Raw genomic sequence first — 17,456 nt, 5'->3', positions numbered from 1 at the left:
ACTATAGTGGACCACATCGGTAGAGGTTTGTTGTGGAGCTAGATTTTCAGTAAAATGTGTTGTTACAGATGTCAGCTTGCACTTGGAGCAGAACTTGTTTTACTTGTTCTGTTTGTTGTCTGCAGGCTGAAACCTTTACCGTGGAGAAGCTGGCTCGGCTGGTCCCCTGCAAGAATGAGGAGCTCCTGAGCACCAACTTGCGCCTCCTGCTCAACCTCTCCTTCGACACGTCGCTGCGCAGCCAGATGGTCCAGGCAGGACTCATTCCCAAAGTCTCCTCACTGCTCGGTAATCAATCTGACCGCGTGCTGATTGTGTTTGTCCCGGTGGATATGTTTCTACTAGTTCACTGTGTGTGTTTACAACTGAGGTTGTATGTATTTGTCTTCGCATCAGGGAAACCAAAGATTTCATGTTTTTACTCACAGAAACAGACAGATTTTGAGAAACACGCATCTCTCCTGAGCCAGCTGCAGAGCGTCTAATTTGTTATTTCTGAGGCGTATGTGCAGGTGCAGTTTTTACACAGCACCCAGGCCTCGAGCTGCCTCTGGTGACCATTAGAGCAGTGACCTCCTGCAAGCTCCGGAGCACTGCAATTGGTGCGTCGTCTCATCCGTGAGGTCGTGTGACACGGTCAGAAGCATCTCTGACGAGCCTTTTGAAGCCTCTCAGGGGGAGGCTCGGGTAACGGCGCATAATTAATATAATATATTTGTTAGAATAACATGCCAGAGCCTCTGCACAAATGTTGTTTTTGCAGGAGCAGGCCGGAGAGGTGGAGAGGTCTTCAGAGATTTCGGGAAGGCTGTTTTTTGGGAAGTGGCGGGTGGGGGTTGCTCACTCAGGAAGCGAGGCGCACACATAATATAAGTTAACACTGAAATATTACGACTGCTCACAGTTTTGACACTGTTGAGTTTGCCTGTATTGGTGTGTTTGCACGTGTGTGTAATGCTCTCTGTATGCCAGCGGATGTGTCATTAATCATCTCTTTTCACTGCTGACTGTCCTCTTTTCAACGGACACACTCTGCACGAGGACTCTGGTCTTATCTCTAAAGAGAGAGGAGAGTGAGGGGGCGTGTGTGTCAGCCTCCACTCTCTCCATCCAGACCTGACCCGAGGTCGTGACCCCTGGTGATAAGATGAAAGTGGAGAGAGAGCCTCCACTTGTCATCATCACCTTCCACTCAAACCATCCCGCCGCCAGCCAAACTCAATAGAATGTAGAAAATTCCTCTTTATTACCTGCATCCTCATTTTTGCATTTACAGGAAATGCATAAATATTTTTTTAATTAATAGATCAGCAGACTATAACTCATCATGTATCAAGTATATAATGCCAAACACACACTGCTTTCAATATCGACTTTTGCTGCTTTTCTCTGTTTTATATCACAGTAATCTGAATATTTTTTGACTAATTTACATCCGTAGTCCCTTGGCAGGTTACAGACAAAGGAAATATCAAGAAAGAAAGAAAATAGAAAAAAAATAATTCATACATAGGATAATAGTGCAGTAACAATATCAATGTAAACTGTATGGTATGAAGTACACAGTGCAAAGTGCCTTATGTATGTGCAAGGTCCAAAATTCAGTACATGTTGGTTGCTCGCATGTATCATGGATCTGGACAGTTGGCTAGACAAAATGAGACATTTATAGATGTTGCTTGGACTCTGAAAAACTGTTTATCTCTTTTCTAATATTTTATGAACTAAAGGTTCCAACCTCGTAACCCATTCTTCTGATTTAAGTTTTGTCATCTGACCATGTTCAGGAAACTTCTGGCCGAAGTCAGACTTCCTATATCCCCCCCATGTGCATAAACAAAACTCGGTCTGATATGGAGTATGTCAGGGCCATAAAGACTGCAGACTTGAAACATGGAGTATAAGCGCTGTCTGCACATGTGCAGATATTTTTGAGTTTTCCAAAACATGCTTTAGCAGTAAAGATAGAACTGCATCCACTGTCTGTGTCTGCACTCATTTTGGAGTATTCTGGTCGTTGTGTGTGGATTTGAGATGCGAGCAGTTCAACCAGTGTTTCACAAAAATCTGAGTAAAGTCAGAACAAGTGTTAAATCCTTAGCTTAAAGGGACAGTTCGCTTCAAAATCAAGCATAAAAAAAATCCTCTTGCCTGTAGTGCTGTTTATCAATCTAGATAGTTTTAGTGTGAGTTGGAGAGTGTTGGAGATATCGGCTGTAGAGATGTCTGCCTTCTCTCAAATATAATGGAACTAGATGTCACTTAGCTTGTGGTTCTTAAAGTGCTGAAAAAATAAAACAAAAACTCAACAGCACTGTGTCTTTCTAAAAATCATGACTAGCAGACTGAGCTAGCAGTAGATGCACGCTTCCTTCTTTGCAGTGATTCAGTTTATTGGTGTAGTTAAGTAGAAAGAAAATAGTTCCCACATGAAACTGTGCACAACGAGGTCTGTGGATTATCTTGAGTAACCGGGCTGTGATTTCTGTGAAGAGACATTGCTGTTGAGTTTTTTCATGTATTTTTTTGGCCATAAGCTAAGTGCCAGCTAGTTCCATTATATTGGAGAGAAGGCAGACATCACCAACACTCTGCAACTACCACCAAAACTATCTAGATTAATAAATGGCACTGAAGGTAAGAGGAAAAAATGCTTTGTTTTTTTTCCAGATTATTTTTGGGCTTTTTATACCTTTATTTGATATGACAGATGTAGCGTAAAAGGGGGAGGAGAAGGGGGAATGACATGCAGCAAAGGGCCAGGGTTGGAATTGAACTCAGTGCCCCTGCAGCAAGAATACAGCCTCTGTATGGGGTGCCCATCCCAACATTGGAGTTAATGGGGACCCCAAAAATAGGTATTTTTGATTTGGGGTTGACATGTGCCTTTAAATCCCTTATCAGATTTATGTTGGGACCCCTGTCTGGTACCACAGTTAAATACTAAACAATTAATTGATAAAGTTAAGAGGATTGGCAGATTAGTAGATAATATTGATAACCTTGTCAGTTAGAGAAACAATTAGTCGATCATTTTGCAACAGTTTTGGTAATTCATCAGCTGTGTAGTTTTATTTATGAAGGAAGTAAAAGAAGAAGTTAAAGAAGTACTGAAGATTCTAGTGTCAGCTTTTCAAACTGGTTGCTTTTGTCAGTTTTCATATCATTGTTATTTAAATATGCTTGGGTGTGGACTGTTGTCAGATAAAACAAATAATTTCAAGATATCTATAAACATTTTATAGACTGCATAAAAGATAAAGATCACATATTACTCAAAAAACCTAAAAAACCCAAGAGATTAGCTTCATTGATAATGATGTTTAAAACACTATCATCAGTTGCAACATCAGCTCAGTTTTTTTTTCTGCCTGTGATGCAGTATGCTGTCTGTCATGGTATCGCAAAGACAAATTAGGAGACTTGAGTGGGTAGTGGACCTCTTTAAGAGCATTGCGCCCTATTATGTGGTGTGTGATGTCTCCAACGACCAAACCCAACTTGCTTATTTATCCAGAAAATGCAATAACAATGGAGCGGTGCTGTCCGCAGAGCGGGCCCAGACGCCTCTTAATGTGCGCGGGTGTAATTTTACGAAGGTTAGGCGGTTTTAAATCAGGTTGGGGTGTAATTGGAGTTTAGCTCTCCCACTAACTGCCCCTGAACAGTCTAGTTAATTCTTAACAGCTCCCCTTCACCCTTTTTTTCTCTCTCTTGCCCCAACCTGAGCAGTGTTTTGAACATTTAATGGGATCTCTCTCTTCGCCCATAAAGGATCCTCCATGTTCCTACTAGCAAAGTGAGGGAGTCCACAAGGTCTGGAGGAGCTTATTGCCTGTGAGTGTATGTGTGTGTGTGCGCGCGCACTTGGTTGTGCATTTTAAGGTATTGGTTGAGGTAAAGGATAGCTAATGAGAAGCACATGTTCTGGCCAATCGCTGGCTGCGCTGGAAGGTCCAGAGCAGCGTAGCTTTAACTTATTAAAGGCAGTAAAATTGATGCTTCCTCCTGTTTTCCCAATTAAAGCTAGAAGCCGTCTCTCCCTCCTGTGATTCCAGGGCTTCACTGAGCACATCTGGATCTAATACTCGGCGATAACGCTCCCTGTACGGCCAGTGACCGAACACGGCTGGGACCAGTTTTAACTGGACCTGGTGGGGGCGTCTGAAGGCTGGTGGGCATTACAGGAGGTCTGTCGGTGGTTCTGGTCCAGCGACGAGCCTCTCTCTTAACACTTCTCTTAATGAAAAGTTCCTGGGTCAAACTCTGGTCTGAACTCTATTAATTCTCCCTGGCTGGCCCCTCCTCTAGGCCTCCACAAACCCCCCAGCTCTGGTCAGAGGTCAAACTCATAAAGGTCCTGGGCTCACTGACAGTCTAACACTCAATCCATTCTGTCTTTATCTTCTGCATGCTGCTGCTGACATTTGATAAGCTCACAAAAACAGAAGTGGCAGGGAATTTAGGCATTTTAATGGACAAATATTAAAGGGTCAGTTTACCCAAATTACAAAAACACATTTTCTTTCTGCATCTATCTGTGCAGATTGTTTTAGTTTTATTTGTCCAGATTTTGATATTCTTGATCTTTTGTCACGTCACAATACAACTGAGGTGAATAGAATTTATGTAGCACTGTTTAAATCTGCATTTATAAGGAGTAGCTTTTTGGGGGTTTCCAGCATATTTTGCTGCCTCCAAGTAGCAAAAAAAAAATATGAATGCAGGTTTTTAAAAATTCAATATGAATGTGTCTTTCCACAAACAGTGTCCTGGTCTCTAAGGATAATCCACAGACCCCAGTGTCCACAGTTTTCATTGGAACTGCTTTCTACCGTGGAAGGAGAACCTATGTAAAGTGTTCACAGCGAGGTCAGTGGAGGATCCCAACTACTAACTGGATCACTGTTCTTGGAGGCTGAAGAGATTTTTCTTTAAATGATAAGACTGGCTTCATTCTGTGAGTTTCTTATTGACAACAATTCCCAAAGACTAAAGATATAAATCTTTAGATATACTATATGTAAGATTTGCCAAAAAAACAATGTACTGAATCATATAGTAAGTAGCAGTCACTCTAAGTCATCACTTTTGACCCACTAGAAGTGTATGTCTGTGTATTTTTCTGCAAAGTCTGCCCTCTGACTGTTTTTTTTTTTTCATTTTTTTCTATTTGTTTGTGATGTAAACAGCGCTCAGATGAAGCCGGGGCTTTATAAAAATGTAGCAACCAGGTGCGGGACTGTAAACAGCAGGCATTTAAGAGACACATTGCTGGCTCTAGTGAGTAGTTGTTGCAGCAGGACGATTTATGTGGGATTCAGTCAAAAATAAATTTGTGTGTGTTCATGGTAATAAAGTTACACATCACCTAGTGTCAGTCGCTGATGATTATTTTAATAGTTTTTTAATAAAATGGAGTTCTGTGGCAGAGATAAACAAGATATATCAAGCTGTGATACACAAAATACTTTTCAGTAGATAAGTTGGTTTGGCTCTGCACATGAGATTCATTTATTATGAAAAAAATACAGAATATCTCAAGACTTATCCCTAAATGTTGTGATCAGAACAAACAAAATTCCATTAGCTTCCACTGTTTTGGGACTGAAATCTGGAAATCTCAAGACCTGCGCAAATAAGGTAAATATATTTTTGTAATGCAGCATGAAAAGCTTGCCCTTTTCCAGTCAGTAGACTGCTGCAGTTCCACATTTAACCTTTAAATGTTGTTTTTCCTCTGGTTAGCTGTCCGTGAGACACGACAAACTGAGAAACTGCAGTCGGCCAGTGCTGAGTGTGCACCGAATGCCATTTGAACTCCAACAGGCATCGCTGTTAAAAAGGCCATTCAGCTCATTAATATTTTCAAAAAACACACAGCTCTCCTAGATGTGGTCATTGGCATCCCGCGGAGCGTTACGGCACAACCAGTCATTCATCCATTGACTTTCCTCCTCCTCCTGTGTTTATGTTGCAGCTGACGAGGGCCAGAGACAGCTCAGCATGTGCATTCTGTACCACATCAGCATGGACGACAGATTCAAGTCCATGTTTGCCGACACAGACTGCATACCGCAGGTAAGACTGGCTAATGTACACCGCCAGCAGACCAAGACAGACACATTAGCATCGGCAGCTAACGGCACCCGGGAATTAATGCATGAGAAACAGAGCAAGAGGGGGGGACGCACGCCACATCTGGACCCAAAAACCACCAGAGGACTGCTGCTCAGTCTTTGCTCTCGTTGTGATGACAAGTCTCCTTTTTCATCTTTCCTTTTTTTTCCTTAAAACAGTCGCAATCCATTTCATCCTTTTCTGCATCTTTTCCGCATATTAGCATCTTAATTAGCATTACTAAACTGGGAACTGTTTCTTTTTTCCAAAATTAAATAGAGTTGTGATCATGAAAACTAAGTTTGCCACTGATGTTCAAACCCCCTCAGGCTCATTTCTTGGTCAACATTCGATCACAACATTTTTGTCAAGTTGCACTCCCTCCTGATTGAGTTGACCCGGTCAGTCGCTCCTCTCATCATCGGCGATTACCTAAATGCACGTTGTGTTTGTTTGTTGAGATTGGGTGTAAATGTGGGCCAGATGTGGCCAGGAGAGTCTGCTGTTTGTTCAGTGGGTCACGTCAGCAGCAGATCTGAACCCCAGGCTCCCCCATGGTTGAAAGGATGCTGGCGAGCAGCATGACCAGGATGTGACCTCTGACCCCGCCCTGAGGCCGGCTCACTCTCACTCACTACCCTCCGCTGCCTCCATTTCTCTTATGTTGTCCATCCTTCTTTTACTCAGAGCAAGTCCACACTGAGCTAAAAGTGAAGGTGCATCTTTTTCTCTTCTTCTTTGGCCTTTTTGTTCCACCAGTCCATATTGAATAAATACGTATGTAAATCTAGTCTTGTGTTTTAGTGTCAACGAGAAAAACAAGGCTTTTGGAAAACATACAAGACTGATGCCCGCTCAGTCAAGGTCAGAGTTCGTATGACATTAAAAATAAGAAGGCAACTCTCTGAATTTGAAGAATCTAATAATAATAACAAATAGTTACATTCTACAGTTATATACAAATTAAACAGGCTAATTATGACCTGTTCTAATTACAATGGACAGTTTTTAGGAAAAATAAATAATAAATATTTTAAAAAATAAAAAGATTTGTTGTTTTCTACAAGAGCTACATAAAACTCCTGGCTCCATAATAATTTGGAGCAAGAAAACTTGCAGAAGATATCATTCAAAAAGTAAAATAATTCCAGTAAAATGTCTTAAAATTGTCTTAATACTCTGTCTAAATAGGTTGGCATTTTTAAAATGCAAGTATTAGTCTGGCCTGTCATCACTTATTTTTAATCACCAAAGTAGTTGATCACTCATTAACTATAAACTATAAAAAACAATGGCTGTAGCTACCATGACATCAAACATTTGTGGACTGGAGATTGGAATTTCAGTCATCGCCATCTTGTTTTTTTAGAACCAGAAGTGACCATATGCAGTGGAAGTGGATGTGATAGAAAGCCTAGGACACTGTAGGCAGACAGCCTGATATTCAAAGCAGTCACACCCTTACTTATATGTAACTTTGAACTCAAATAAAATGTAAACGAGTGAGTTACATAAAAATTAACCCCAGGTACAGTTGTCATAAATGTTAACATTGTCTATAGAGTCCAAACCTTTCTTTTTTGTACCAGACTATAAACATGTTAATTTCTACTTTAAAATTGGGCATTTTCATATGGGGTCTATAGGGATATATTATATTTTTGGTTTTGGTTCTTCGTGTTGGCTTATTTTTCAGCCTCAGAGGTTGCCGCATGACATGAACATTTATAAATACTGATTTTATCAGACTGACAGCAGCACAACATGGGCTATGTTTTTATTTGGTAAAGATGTAGTATCTCTGTAGCTGTGGTCAAGTAACTACTTTGTGGTTGTTCAGTGTCATGGCAACCGAAAAATCTGAGGAAATAAATGTCAGTTTGTGTAGATGATGATGCAGCCCAAGACTGTCTGTCCCACTGTCCACCAGATGTTTGTTGTGGTGAGCATTTCATTGTTTTCGATTAAAAAACATTTTGAGTGCTATTTTCACACTCAAATAATATTTAACATTTGAGCCAGTTTTATTTGGACACAGTCTCAGTGGTTCATTTTTATTCACCCTCATTTTCATCAAAGTCATTGTCCAATTTAACACACCAAAACCTTTTTTGGCCTTTAACTACATGTTCCCTTCGTTTCCCAAACATTAATTTATTTGTCGCAGATGTCCACAATTATAAAATCTGCCACCACAAATAGATTTTTTATTTTGGGAGCTGGACTTTTTATAAGGAGTGCTGTTGACTACGGTTCAGTTATTCATTGCACCACACTTTTGGAGCGCAAAGAGTAGTCTGGGCACAGACGGAGCAGCAAAACATCAGAAATTATCTGTTCATTCTGCTGGGTCTAAAAGTTTGCTTTCACTTGCAGCAGCTGCTCCTCTCATCTATTGACACAAGCTCTGCGTGTGCTGCGTTCACTGACCCAAAAAGACCTCAGAATTTAGCGAGGGGACACAGAATGATAAAAAGGGACACACACAGTTTAAAAGGAAAAAAACAGAAACTTTACACTCATTCTGTGGGAAAAACTGCGATCTGTCGTGTTTGTAAAAATACGTCCTTAACAAACTGCTTCACCCCATTTCCCACCTTTTCATCCTCTCTCACCTATTTCATACTTTTAAGACCCCTCTGTTTTATCACTTTCCCAAGCTGGTGGCTGACCTGCCCCTTTCCCCTTCTCCAGCTTTTAATGGGGTCACTGTTTGGTGCTAGATGTGGGGTTTCCAGATCGGAGATGTCAGTAGTGAGGGAGGAGAGGAACAGAGGTGGAGGTGGAGGTGAAGGGGGGGGTGGAGGTGGCTGCGTTGGTTGGACTGCAGTGCGGCTTTGGGCCCTGACTGGGCCTCCGGTGGCTGTCTGTGGTAAATAAGCAGAGGCAGGTGCCAGAGAGTCTAGACGGGGCTGATTTGGGGTGCGGGGCCCCTGGTATGTGATACCTAACCCAGGCCCGGCCCAGCCTTTCTCTCTCTCTCTCTTTCTGATTCCTGGCTCCTCAGAGGGAAGCAGTGCACCTCTGCCACCCCGCCGCCCCCTCTCAGCTCAAAGCTTTTCCTGTTTAATGTTAAATCAGTGCAGGAGAGGGACAGACAGACGGAGGGAAGGAGGAGGAGGAGGAGGAGGAGATGGTGGGTGTTTGGGAGTTTGGGAGTTGAAGAATGATGCTTGCCTTCACTTTATCTCCAACACTCTTTCTCTTCCTTACTCAGATTGACTCTTATTTTTTGAAATGAGTTTCTGATTTTGTTTCCTCACCCTCCTTCACTCTCCAGGACTCAGACCCCAATGTCTGTCATGATTGGAGTAGATTTCAGGGATGCTTTTAAATTTTGAGTTTTTTCAGTGACAAATTAAAACTAGACGCACACACACACACACACACACACACACACACACACACACACACACACACACACACACACACACACACACAAACACACATGTTGCCTGTCTTTGCTTTATTGTAGCTCACATCCGATAAGGTTGAACAAAACAAATCCACTAAGATGCTGCACTGTATGGGTTAGGTTTTTCTAACATGACAAACACATGACTTCTTCTGTGGTTAACTGTGGTTAACTGACATTTGGAACTTGTGATTGACAGCTGATGAGGATGGTGTTTGACTGCGGGGAGGAGAAGATGGACGTTGAGCTCATCTCTCTCTGCATCAACCTGGCTGCCAACAAGAGTAATGCAAAGGTCATCTGTGAAGGTATGAGCTCTAAAGAAAGGATAAACACAATATATGTGTAAAAAATATGTCATCCCGTTCTATAGTGTTAAAGTCTTTGTCCCTGTTGTCACAGGTAACGGTCTGAAGATGCTGATTAAGCGTGCTGTGAAGCTGAAGGATGTTCTGATGATGAAGATGATTAGAAACCTTTCTCAGCACAACGGACCCACCAAGGGCCTCTTCCTGGTGAGTGCTTTGTTTGTTTGTTTATTATGATCCCCATGAGCTTCTGTGTTAAGCAGTAACTACTCTTCCTGGGGTCCTCATTATTTTCATTAACAATATTTCATTGACTAGATTACATAAATACACACTCATACACACAGTTTGACTGTTCAATATCTGTAACTCCTATAGATACATGTAAAGTAACAAATGTTTTGAGCCAAGAATCATACATTTGTCCTTTAAACTCAAACAGTTCTGGGTTTCCTTGTGGATGAGCATTTAAATTCTGTAGCATTTTTGAGAACTTTCTAACGAAATGTCAAGTCTTTATGGCTGATTTTGGAGCATATTCATCTAGATGTTAATTATTTCATGGTTACATTACAAACAGGAACTGCTAATGGTACGTAATAACATCACTTTTCATGATGCAGATTCAAAGAAATACAAGCTTTAGAAAGAAAAAACAAATTTAAGCTCAGGTGTAACCCAAAGTTAACCCAGTGACTCTGCAGCGACATTATGGGCCTTTACTAAACTCCCTCCTACATCATCTCCCTACCCACTTCTACTGTTTGTGCATTCACATGGAGGGTTTGCCACATTAAAAAAGTATTTCACTCACTGCTGGGAAGTTGGTTAGTCTTTAAATAAAACTAAGCCATCTCTGCAGTAGAAAGACTCAAGTATTTTTGAATGTGGTGCTATATGACCAGAGAAAACCTACTGATACCAGAATGCACTGCAAAGCTCCCACTGGTGAGTGATGTAATGCGAGCTCATCCTTATGACACAATGGCAGGTGGCTGATAGCAACCAATCTCATATTACATATAAATGGTTTACTAAAACAAGTTTCTGAAAACACTGGAGGCGATAAATATGCAATGCAGTAACAGTACTCCTTGCACTTTTGCAAACAAGAAAATTGCATGATACAGAGTGAGGACAGTTTGGAAGAAGCCCTCCATTTCTTCTTTATATTACTTAAGGAATGAAAATGTGTTCATTGATAAGGAAAAGACACAATACAAGTGATTTAAATCTATGAAAATTAGCTTTGATAGTATTACAATTTGGCATGTCAAGTCACCTTTATATAGTCGCTAGAACACCAACGCTGTTCCCTGTCCACTTATATAATGAGAGGTTTACTCTATAACATAAAACATATGGCATACGTAGTAGCAATAATGCCATGAGCCTCTAGATGAAGGTGAAGAACTGGAAAAAAAACAGCTCAAAGTGTTAGAAAAAAATGACAAGGGAATTAGGCACAAAAGTAAAATCTGTAGTTGAATTGTGTTTGTCAGGTTTGTCTATATCTGTACCTTCATTTTAAAAACTCTCATTTATGTGTGTGTGTGTGTGTGTGTGTGTGTGTGTGTGTGTGTGTGTGTGTGTGTGTGTGTGTGTGTGTGTGTGTGCTCGTAGGACCACGTCGGCGACCTGGCAGCTCAGATCAATGAGGAGGAGGCTGAGGAGTTTGTGATCGAGTGTCTGGGCACGCTGGCCAATCTCACCGTCCCCAACCTGGACTGGGCGCTAGTACTCACAGAGTACAACCTGGTGCCCTACCTGAAAACACGACTCAAACCAGGTGTGTGTGAAGAGTTTTGTTGTTACATGGTGAAAATGATTTTGGAATATCTTTAAAACCCACTGTTACCAAACACACAATAATGTACCCGTAAATGCTCCAGCAGGTTAAACCTGCCACAGTTCTTTCATCTATCTCTTTTTAAAACCAGAGACCAGGTCTCTCCCATGCCCTGTCTTAACCTCTAACTCCCTCTGTAGCACACTATCAGTGAAGTGTCACTGGTGGATGATGTGAGGACAGAAAACCGTCATTAAGGGTCTAGTCTTATCTTCACCTTTGACCACTGACCTGCTGATCCTCACTTTTTGTCTGTATCACAGCAGAATTACAAGTCTAGTGTAACATTAGGTCATTTAATCTACACAGTATGATAGGGAAGAATGATCGAAAAATTGGAAGGACTATTGAGAAAGAAAACTGATTATAGAAAATGAGGGTGTTCAGTGTGGCTGAAAATCACCAGCACAACCTTCTTCTTGTTTTTGTTAAGGCCTCTGGGAACCCAAATCACCAAAAACTTTACTAATATGTAATTTAACTTACATGCATAATAAAAAAGCATAAAAAAAAGATCAGACATTATCCTCAATTTGAATTGGAAATATTGTCTTTTTTTCAGTTTCCTTCAGCTGAGTTGACTTGGAGTGGTTATCCCTGATCCATATCACGTAATATGGATAAAGTTGCTCAAATATTTAAAGCCAGCTGTCAGTTGATACTAATTTAAAGGTACTGCAGTTTTTGGTACTTCAGTGTTGGCTATATTTTTAGCCTCAGATGTTGCTGCTTGGTTTTACACCCATGGTGATGGTGTTCTGCGTAGTAAACCAGCCATCTGTCATCCACCACTGAACCCTTGATGAGTCATTGATTGATCTTGAAGTGAGCCACTGGGAATCCTTTTAAACTAAATAGATGTCTTCAGACACAAATGGCAAACAGCCATTTTATTTAAAGCCTGATATTCTCTAAGCATAGTTTTCCAGATAGCTTTGGCTAAAAGTCAGAAGCAGTCAGAGTCAACTCCATCAGCTGAGTCTGGTCACACACATGTGAACCCATATAGTCAAAGAACATGGATGTTTTCCCTGGCTCAGCACTCTGCTGTTTCGGTTGCTATTCCGAGGCCAGATGTTTGTCTTTCTTTGTCAGTCATGCACTCAGCTTGTACTTTTCCCTGATGTCAGGTTCTGCTGAGGATGACCTCATACTGGAGGTGGTTATCATGATCGGCACCGTGTCCATGGACGACTCTTGTGCAGCCATGTTGGCCAAGTCCGGCATTATTCCTGCTCTCATCGAGCTGCTCAATGGTAAGAAGCAACTCCCGTACTGAAACTTTCAAAAGCATTATGAAATATATTTCTACTTTTTTTTTTACATTTTTTATGCTAGGGACTACTGGTCAGGATATCTTGCCATCTGCTACACAGATATTGACTGTTCTTTTTCAATCTGTCTCTCGCACATCCCTCAACCTTTTGGATGTTAAACAATACATTGCTGGGATACACTTTTAAAAGTTATTGTCTTATGTTCTCCTAAAAATAATAACCTCGTTTAAACCACAGTTAAAGAAATAAAAAACGAAATAAATAAAACAGTGTCATTTTATGTGATCTGATCAAATGATCATGTTGCTCACACCACAGTACTACCAGTACTACATCCACTGTATTTATTTCCTTTTCTTTTTTTCTTTTTTTTTAGTTTAAAAATGATATATACATTTATGTAATTACGTTAATGACAATAGTAGGTCTTGGCCTTTTCCGGGAGAAACGTATCCAGGAGACTTTTTAATTATTTTGTAAAAAAATATTCTGATCAATTTATGTTATACATGTACATTTTATTGACTAACTGACGTGATGCACATTATTTTTGGGAATATGCCACATGATATACAGTCTCTAGAAGGGTATGATTCAACGTTCATCTATTGTATATAAAAGGGGAAAAAATGCAATGAAGTAAGACTCTTTGCAGATAAATACACCACCACACACTTCTAGTCATGACTGAGAATGATTACTTCTGTAAATGTATAGATTTATTTTTTTATTTTATTTTTTTAGGAAAATCCTGCAAAGTATGTATCTAAAAATGACAATACATACTGAATCAGCACCCAAGTATTTTTAAGAGTATAAAATCAGGAGATGAGCATATTGTCACACTCCTATGATCTGGCGAAAATGCATTTGAATTAGGGATGTGCGATATGACGATATTAGATTAGAAGAATTAGAATGTTGCCACGATCTGCCGTCACAAAGAGATAATTGTATAGTGCTACAGTGCACATTCTGTCTGTTGTAGTTCTATGCTCATACACGCGCGGCAACCAAACTTTTTGGCTGGACTGCAGAATGGGGCAGACGTAGTGATTTGGTGGCCTGGGGCCATAGGCACATTGCCTTATTTTCAACCTTTCTCTTAATCTAATATGAAATATCCCTGAAAATATGCCTTAAGTGTACTCAGTGATAGTAAATAAGTCCCTGAAGGAAAAAGGCTGGGAACCACTGTACACGGTCCAGCCATATACTAGGTCTTAACCTAGTCTTGTTTTTTTTCTCAGCAGAAGCACACTATTTGCTAGGGTGAAAATGAAAACACAAACGAGTTTGCCCTCCCCCCCAAAAAAATTCAACATCTATATTATTTTACCTGACAAAATATATGGTTCCCATCAAAACAGTGGAAAACAAAATTGCACACACAGATTAAAGTCTATTAAAAAAGATACTTTGGCTTAAATATTCTGTTATTCTTTTTTACTTTAGGGCTATATTTTTTAAATTGGGAAATTATCTTGGTTGTACTGTTCAGTAACATGCACAAAAGTCTTAAAATCCAAAATGAGAAAGAATTGTGATAAAAATCAGGATCATGATCCTGCCTTAAAAAAAATCATGATATGATATTTTTGCCATATCGCCCACCCCTAATTTGAATACATTTTTATATGTAAAGAAGTTGTTTGAAACAATATGTGTAGTTGCATTTTATAGCAGCGGTTGATATGACTATACAAACAAAAAACAGCTTAAAGTTTAGTTTCGTTAAACCGAATGGATGAACATTAAATTCTTTTCCCACTCTGCCTGTTTCCCCTTCAGCCCAACAAGAGGATGATGAGTTTGTGTGTCAGATTGTCTACGTCTTCTACCAGATGGTCTTTCACAAAGCTACCAGGGACGTCATCGTCAAAGACACACGTATCCTTCTGCTAATTTGTAAAGAACTGTAGACATTTCTGTTCCATTAGATAAGATAACTTTAGAGACACAAGACATCAACAAAGTGCTACAGAGCTTTCACCACTGTTATTTTCACAGTGGCTGTGTATAAAGTTTTTCTGGCCTTCTCCAGAATTACTTTATTTTCAGTCTTTAGTGTATGTCTCTATGGCAACTCATAGCACTGCCTGTATCTTTCCTCACAGTTTACTCACATCTGCATCTCCATAGCAACCTCTTTTAACCCCTTGATTCAGTTGTTTTTAACCCTCCGGGTATTCTAAGCTGCCTGTAATTGTACACAGTTGTGGTCGGTGGCGGCGGCTTGTGTCAAATTACAAATATGCTCTCTGTCAGCATGTTCTGATTGATGTTTTTCTTTCTGCGGGAGGAATATATAGAACAGGAATATCTGATGTAAGCGCCGCTGTGGGAGGAAAGTGTTCACTTCATCACAGGAAATGTAGACAGCGGTTCCTTCAGCCGCAGGGCACCTGTCTTTTGTCTCTTTCTTTCAGTGAAAGAATAACCACAGGACCACCACATCCCCATATTTCCCCCTTTGATCCATTCAGGATGCACAAACACTTGATTGAAGTGTTTGTGCATTGAAGGAGAGATGATGAAATGTTTTCATTCCTTGAGTCTTGCTCTCAGAAGCCCCAGCATACCTCATCGACCTGATGCACGATAACAACGCAGAGATCCGCAAAGTCTGTGACAACACACTGGATATCATCGCTGTGAGTAACTGATGAGGCCACATAAATAATATTTCAACACTTTAATTGAAGGAATTAAGGCACTGGTCCATTTTCTATTTATTACTTGAATTAACTCTTAGTATGAATCATTTTAACTGACAAAGTTGCAGGACCTCAGACAATAGTTTTAGATAGAAATTCACACTAATTCAGTAGTGTTTTTTCTGCAGATGTACTGTAAGCATGGTTGAATTAATTTGTGTAGGGCCTGAAAGGCTGCTGGACCTTCCATTTTCTATGCAAAAGCAAACAGTATTTATATAACACCTGTCAAAACCGAACTTACAAAATGCTATGGATGAAGGGGAGTTGAAATAAAAACAGAAAAAAAGCAGAGAAGACTGAAGTTTTATATTTTATAGAATAAAGAGAAGCCAAAGAAAACAGCTTGGTTTTATTGTTTTCAAGCATTATTAGTTTTCAGGTTGTCCATCCCTCTTTACGTCCTTAGGTCTATACATCCATACGTCCCATTATCGTGAATGCATTATCTCAAGAACGCCTTGAGGGTATTTACTCAAATTCGTTGCAAAAGTCAACTTAGTCTCAAGAATGAACTGCTTAGATTTTGGTGGTCAGGGCTCAGGGTTACTATGACCTCACAAAACATGCTTTAACTGAGGAATTCATATGCCTATTATAACAAAATTTCATTTAAATAGTTATTAGGATAAGATAATGAACTTATGACATTTAATATCCAAAAGGTCAAAGGTTAGCTTCACTATGACATAATGATCTGCAAAAACACTTTTATGGCCATTATTCAGTGTCATAACCCAGAAACAGAAGGGGAGACATTTTGCAGATACTGAATTGGTGACACAAATCTTGGATGTAAACCTTAAAACTATGATGATTGTGGAGATCTTCTGTGCTTGACAGGAGGAGGATTTGTGCAAAGCATCCTTTTTTTCCACAGACATGGATGTAATATTTTTTTTGTTGATATTTCACAGGTAACATCCATACAACAAAACAAATACACAACTGACCCCCCTCTCCCTACATCCTCTTGTGATTACTGTACAACTTATTCAAGGCAAATTAAATCCCTTTCTCAGCAAAATTAGTGCATGCATGCAGGTTTTTAAACACAGGTAAACCCACTAAACCCACTGCCAGTAAAGAGTACTCCAGCACACGAGTCTACTTTTCTGTCAGCTGGCATGTGTGCGTGTGAATCGGTTTGTTGGTGTGTCCATGCAACATGACGGCCAGGCAGGAGAACAGGCAAACAGTAGACAGCAGTTGGAAAAGAGGTCTTTGAAAACTTTTCAGTGGTTCCATCTCCTCTATATATTACATATTTAGTTTCTCTTTTAAACTTGGTGCAGACTAAGTTGGAATAATGTTTGATCGCTGCTTAGGAGGAGATGGAGGGTAATTAGTGATGGTGTGTCACTGCATCTTGCCTGTTGAGCTGAAATGTCCACGTTCAGGTGGATGTTTTGTTCCCATCAATTCCGGTTGGAGCCGGAGGCGATAAAATCCCATGTCTACTGCAGAGTCATTTGACCTGGGTGTGAATGCTGATCATATGAATTTGCATTGCATTAAAAAGCCAGATGTTAGTGTTTTGTTTGTGCAGTGGAAATTAGGTTTTACACCTGCAGTAACTATCCCATTACAAAAAAGACTAAGACAGAGTCATTATCTGTTCAAGGCCTAATCATCACAGTCCATTATGTCCTTAAAATTATTGTAATAATTTAAAAAGGGACTCTATACAACATTGTTTTTGGACTCTCTTCTTTGCAGGGTGTATTTTATTTTAACCAACTTTAAGTGAAACTTAAATTGTTGTGAATG

At 40.1% G+C, this 17,456-nt stretch overlaps 1 protein-coding gene across 1 annotated transcript in view; it reads left to right on the top strand.

Annotated features, from left to right (window-relative positions):
- The window catches only part of kifap3a (kinesin-associated protein 3a), a 50,288-nt gene that overhangs the window by 14,968 nt on the left and 17,864 nt on the right, over window positions 1–17,456 (top strand). Inside the window, exons 10-17 of the mRNA XM_088077394.1 lie at window positions 126–288; window positions 5,981–6,081; window positions 9,735–9,843; window positions 9,938–10,050; window positions 11,467–11,632; window positions 12,823–12,948; window positions 14,761–14,859; window positions 15,538–15,623. Coding sequence (XP_087933520.1) covers window positions 126–288; window positions 5,981–6,081; window positions 9,735–9,843; window positions 9,938–10,050; window positions 11,467–11,632; window positions 12,823–12,948; window positions 14,761–14,859; window positions 15,538–15,623 — 963 coding nt within the window. The remainder of the gene's footprint in view (window positions 1–125; window positions 289–5,980; window positions 6,082–9,734; window positions 9,844–9,937; window positions 10,051–11,466; window positions 11,633–12,822; window positions 12,949–14,760; window positions 14,860–15,537; window positions 15,624–17,456) is intronic.

Source organism: Plectropomus leopardus, chromosome 5, assembly GCF_026936395.1.
Source record: "Plectropomus leopardus strain MGB_pleo_1.0 chromosome 5, ASM2693639v1, whole genome shotgun sequence".
In the NCBI taxonomy this organism is placed as follows: Eukaryota; Metazoa; Chordata; class Actinopteri; order Perciformes; family Serranidae; genus Plectropomus; species Plectropomus leopardus.
This window is presented reverse-complemented; position numbering and strand designations above follow the sequence as displayed.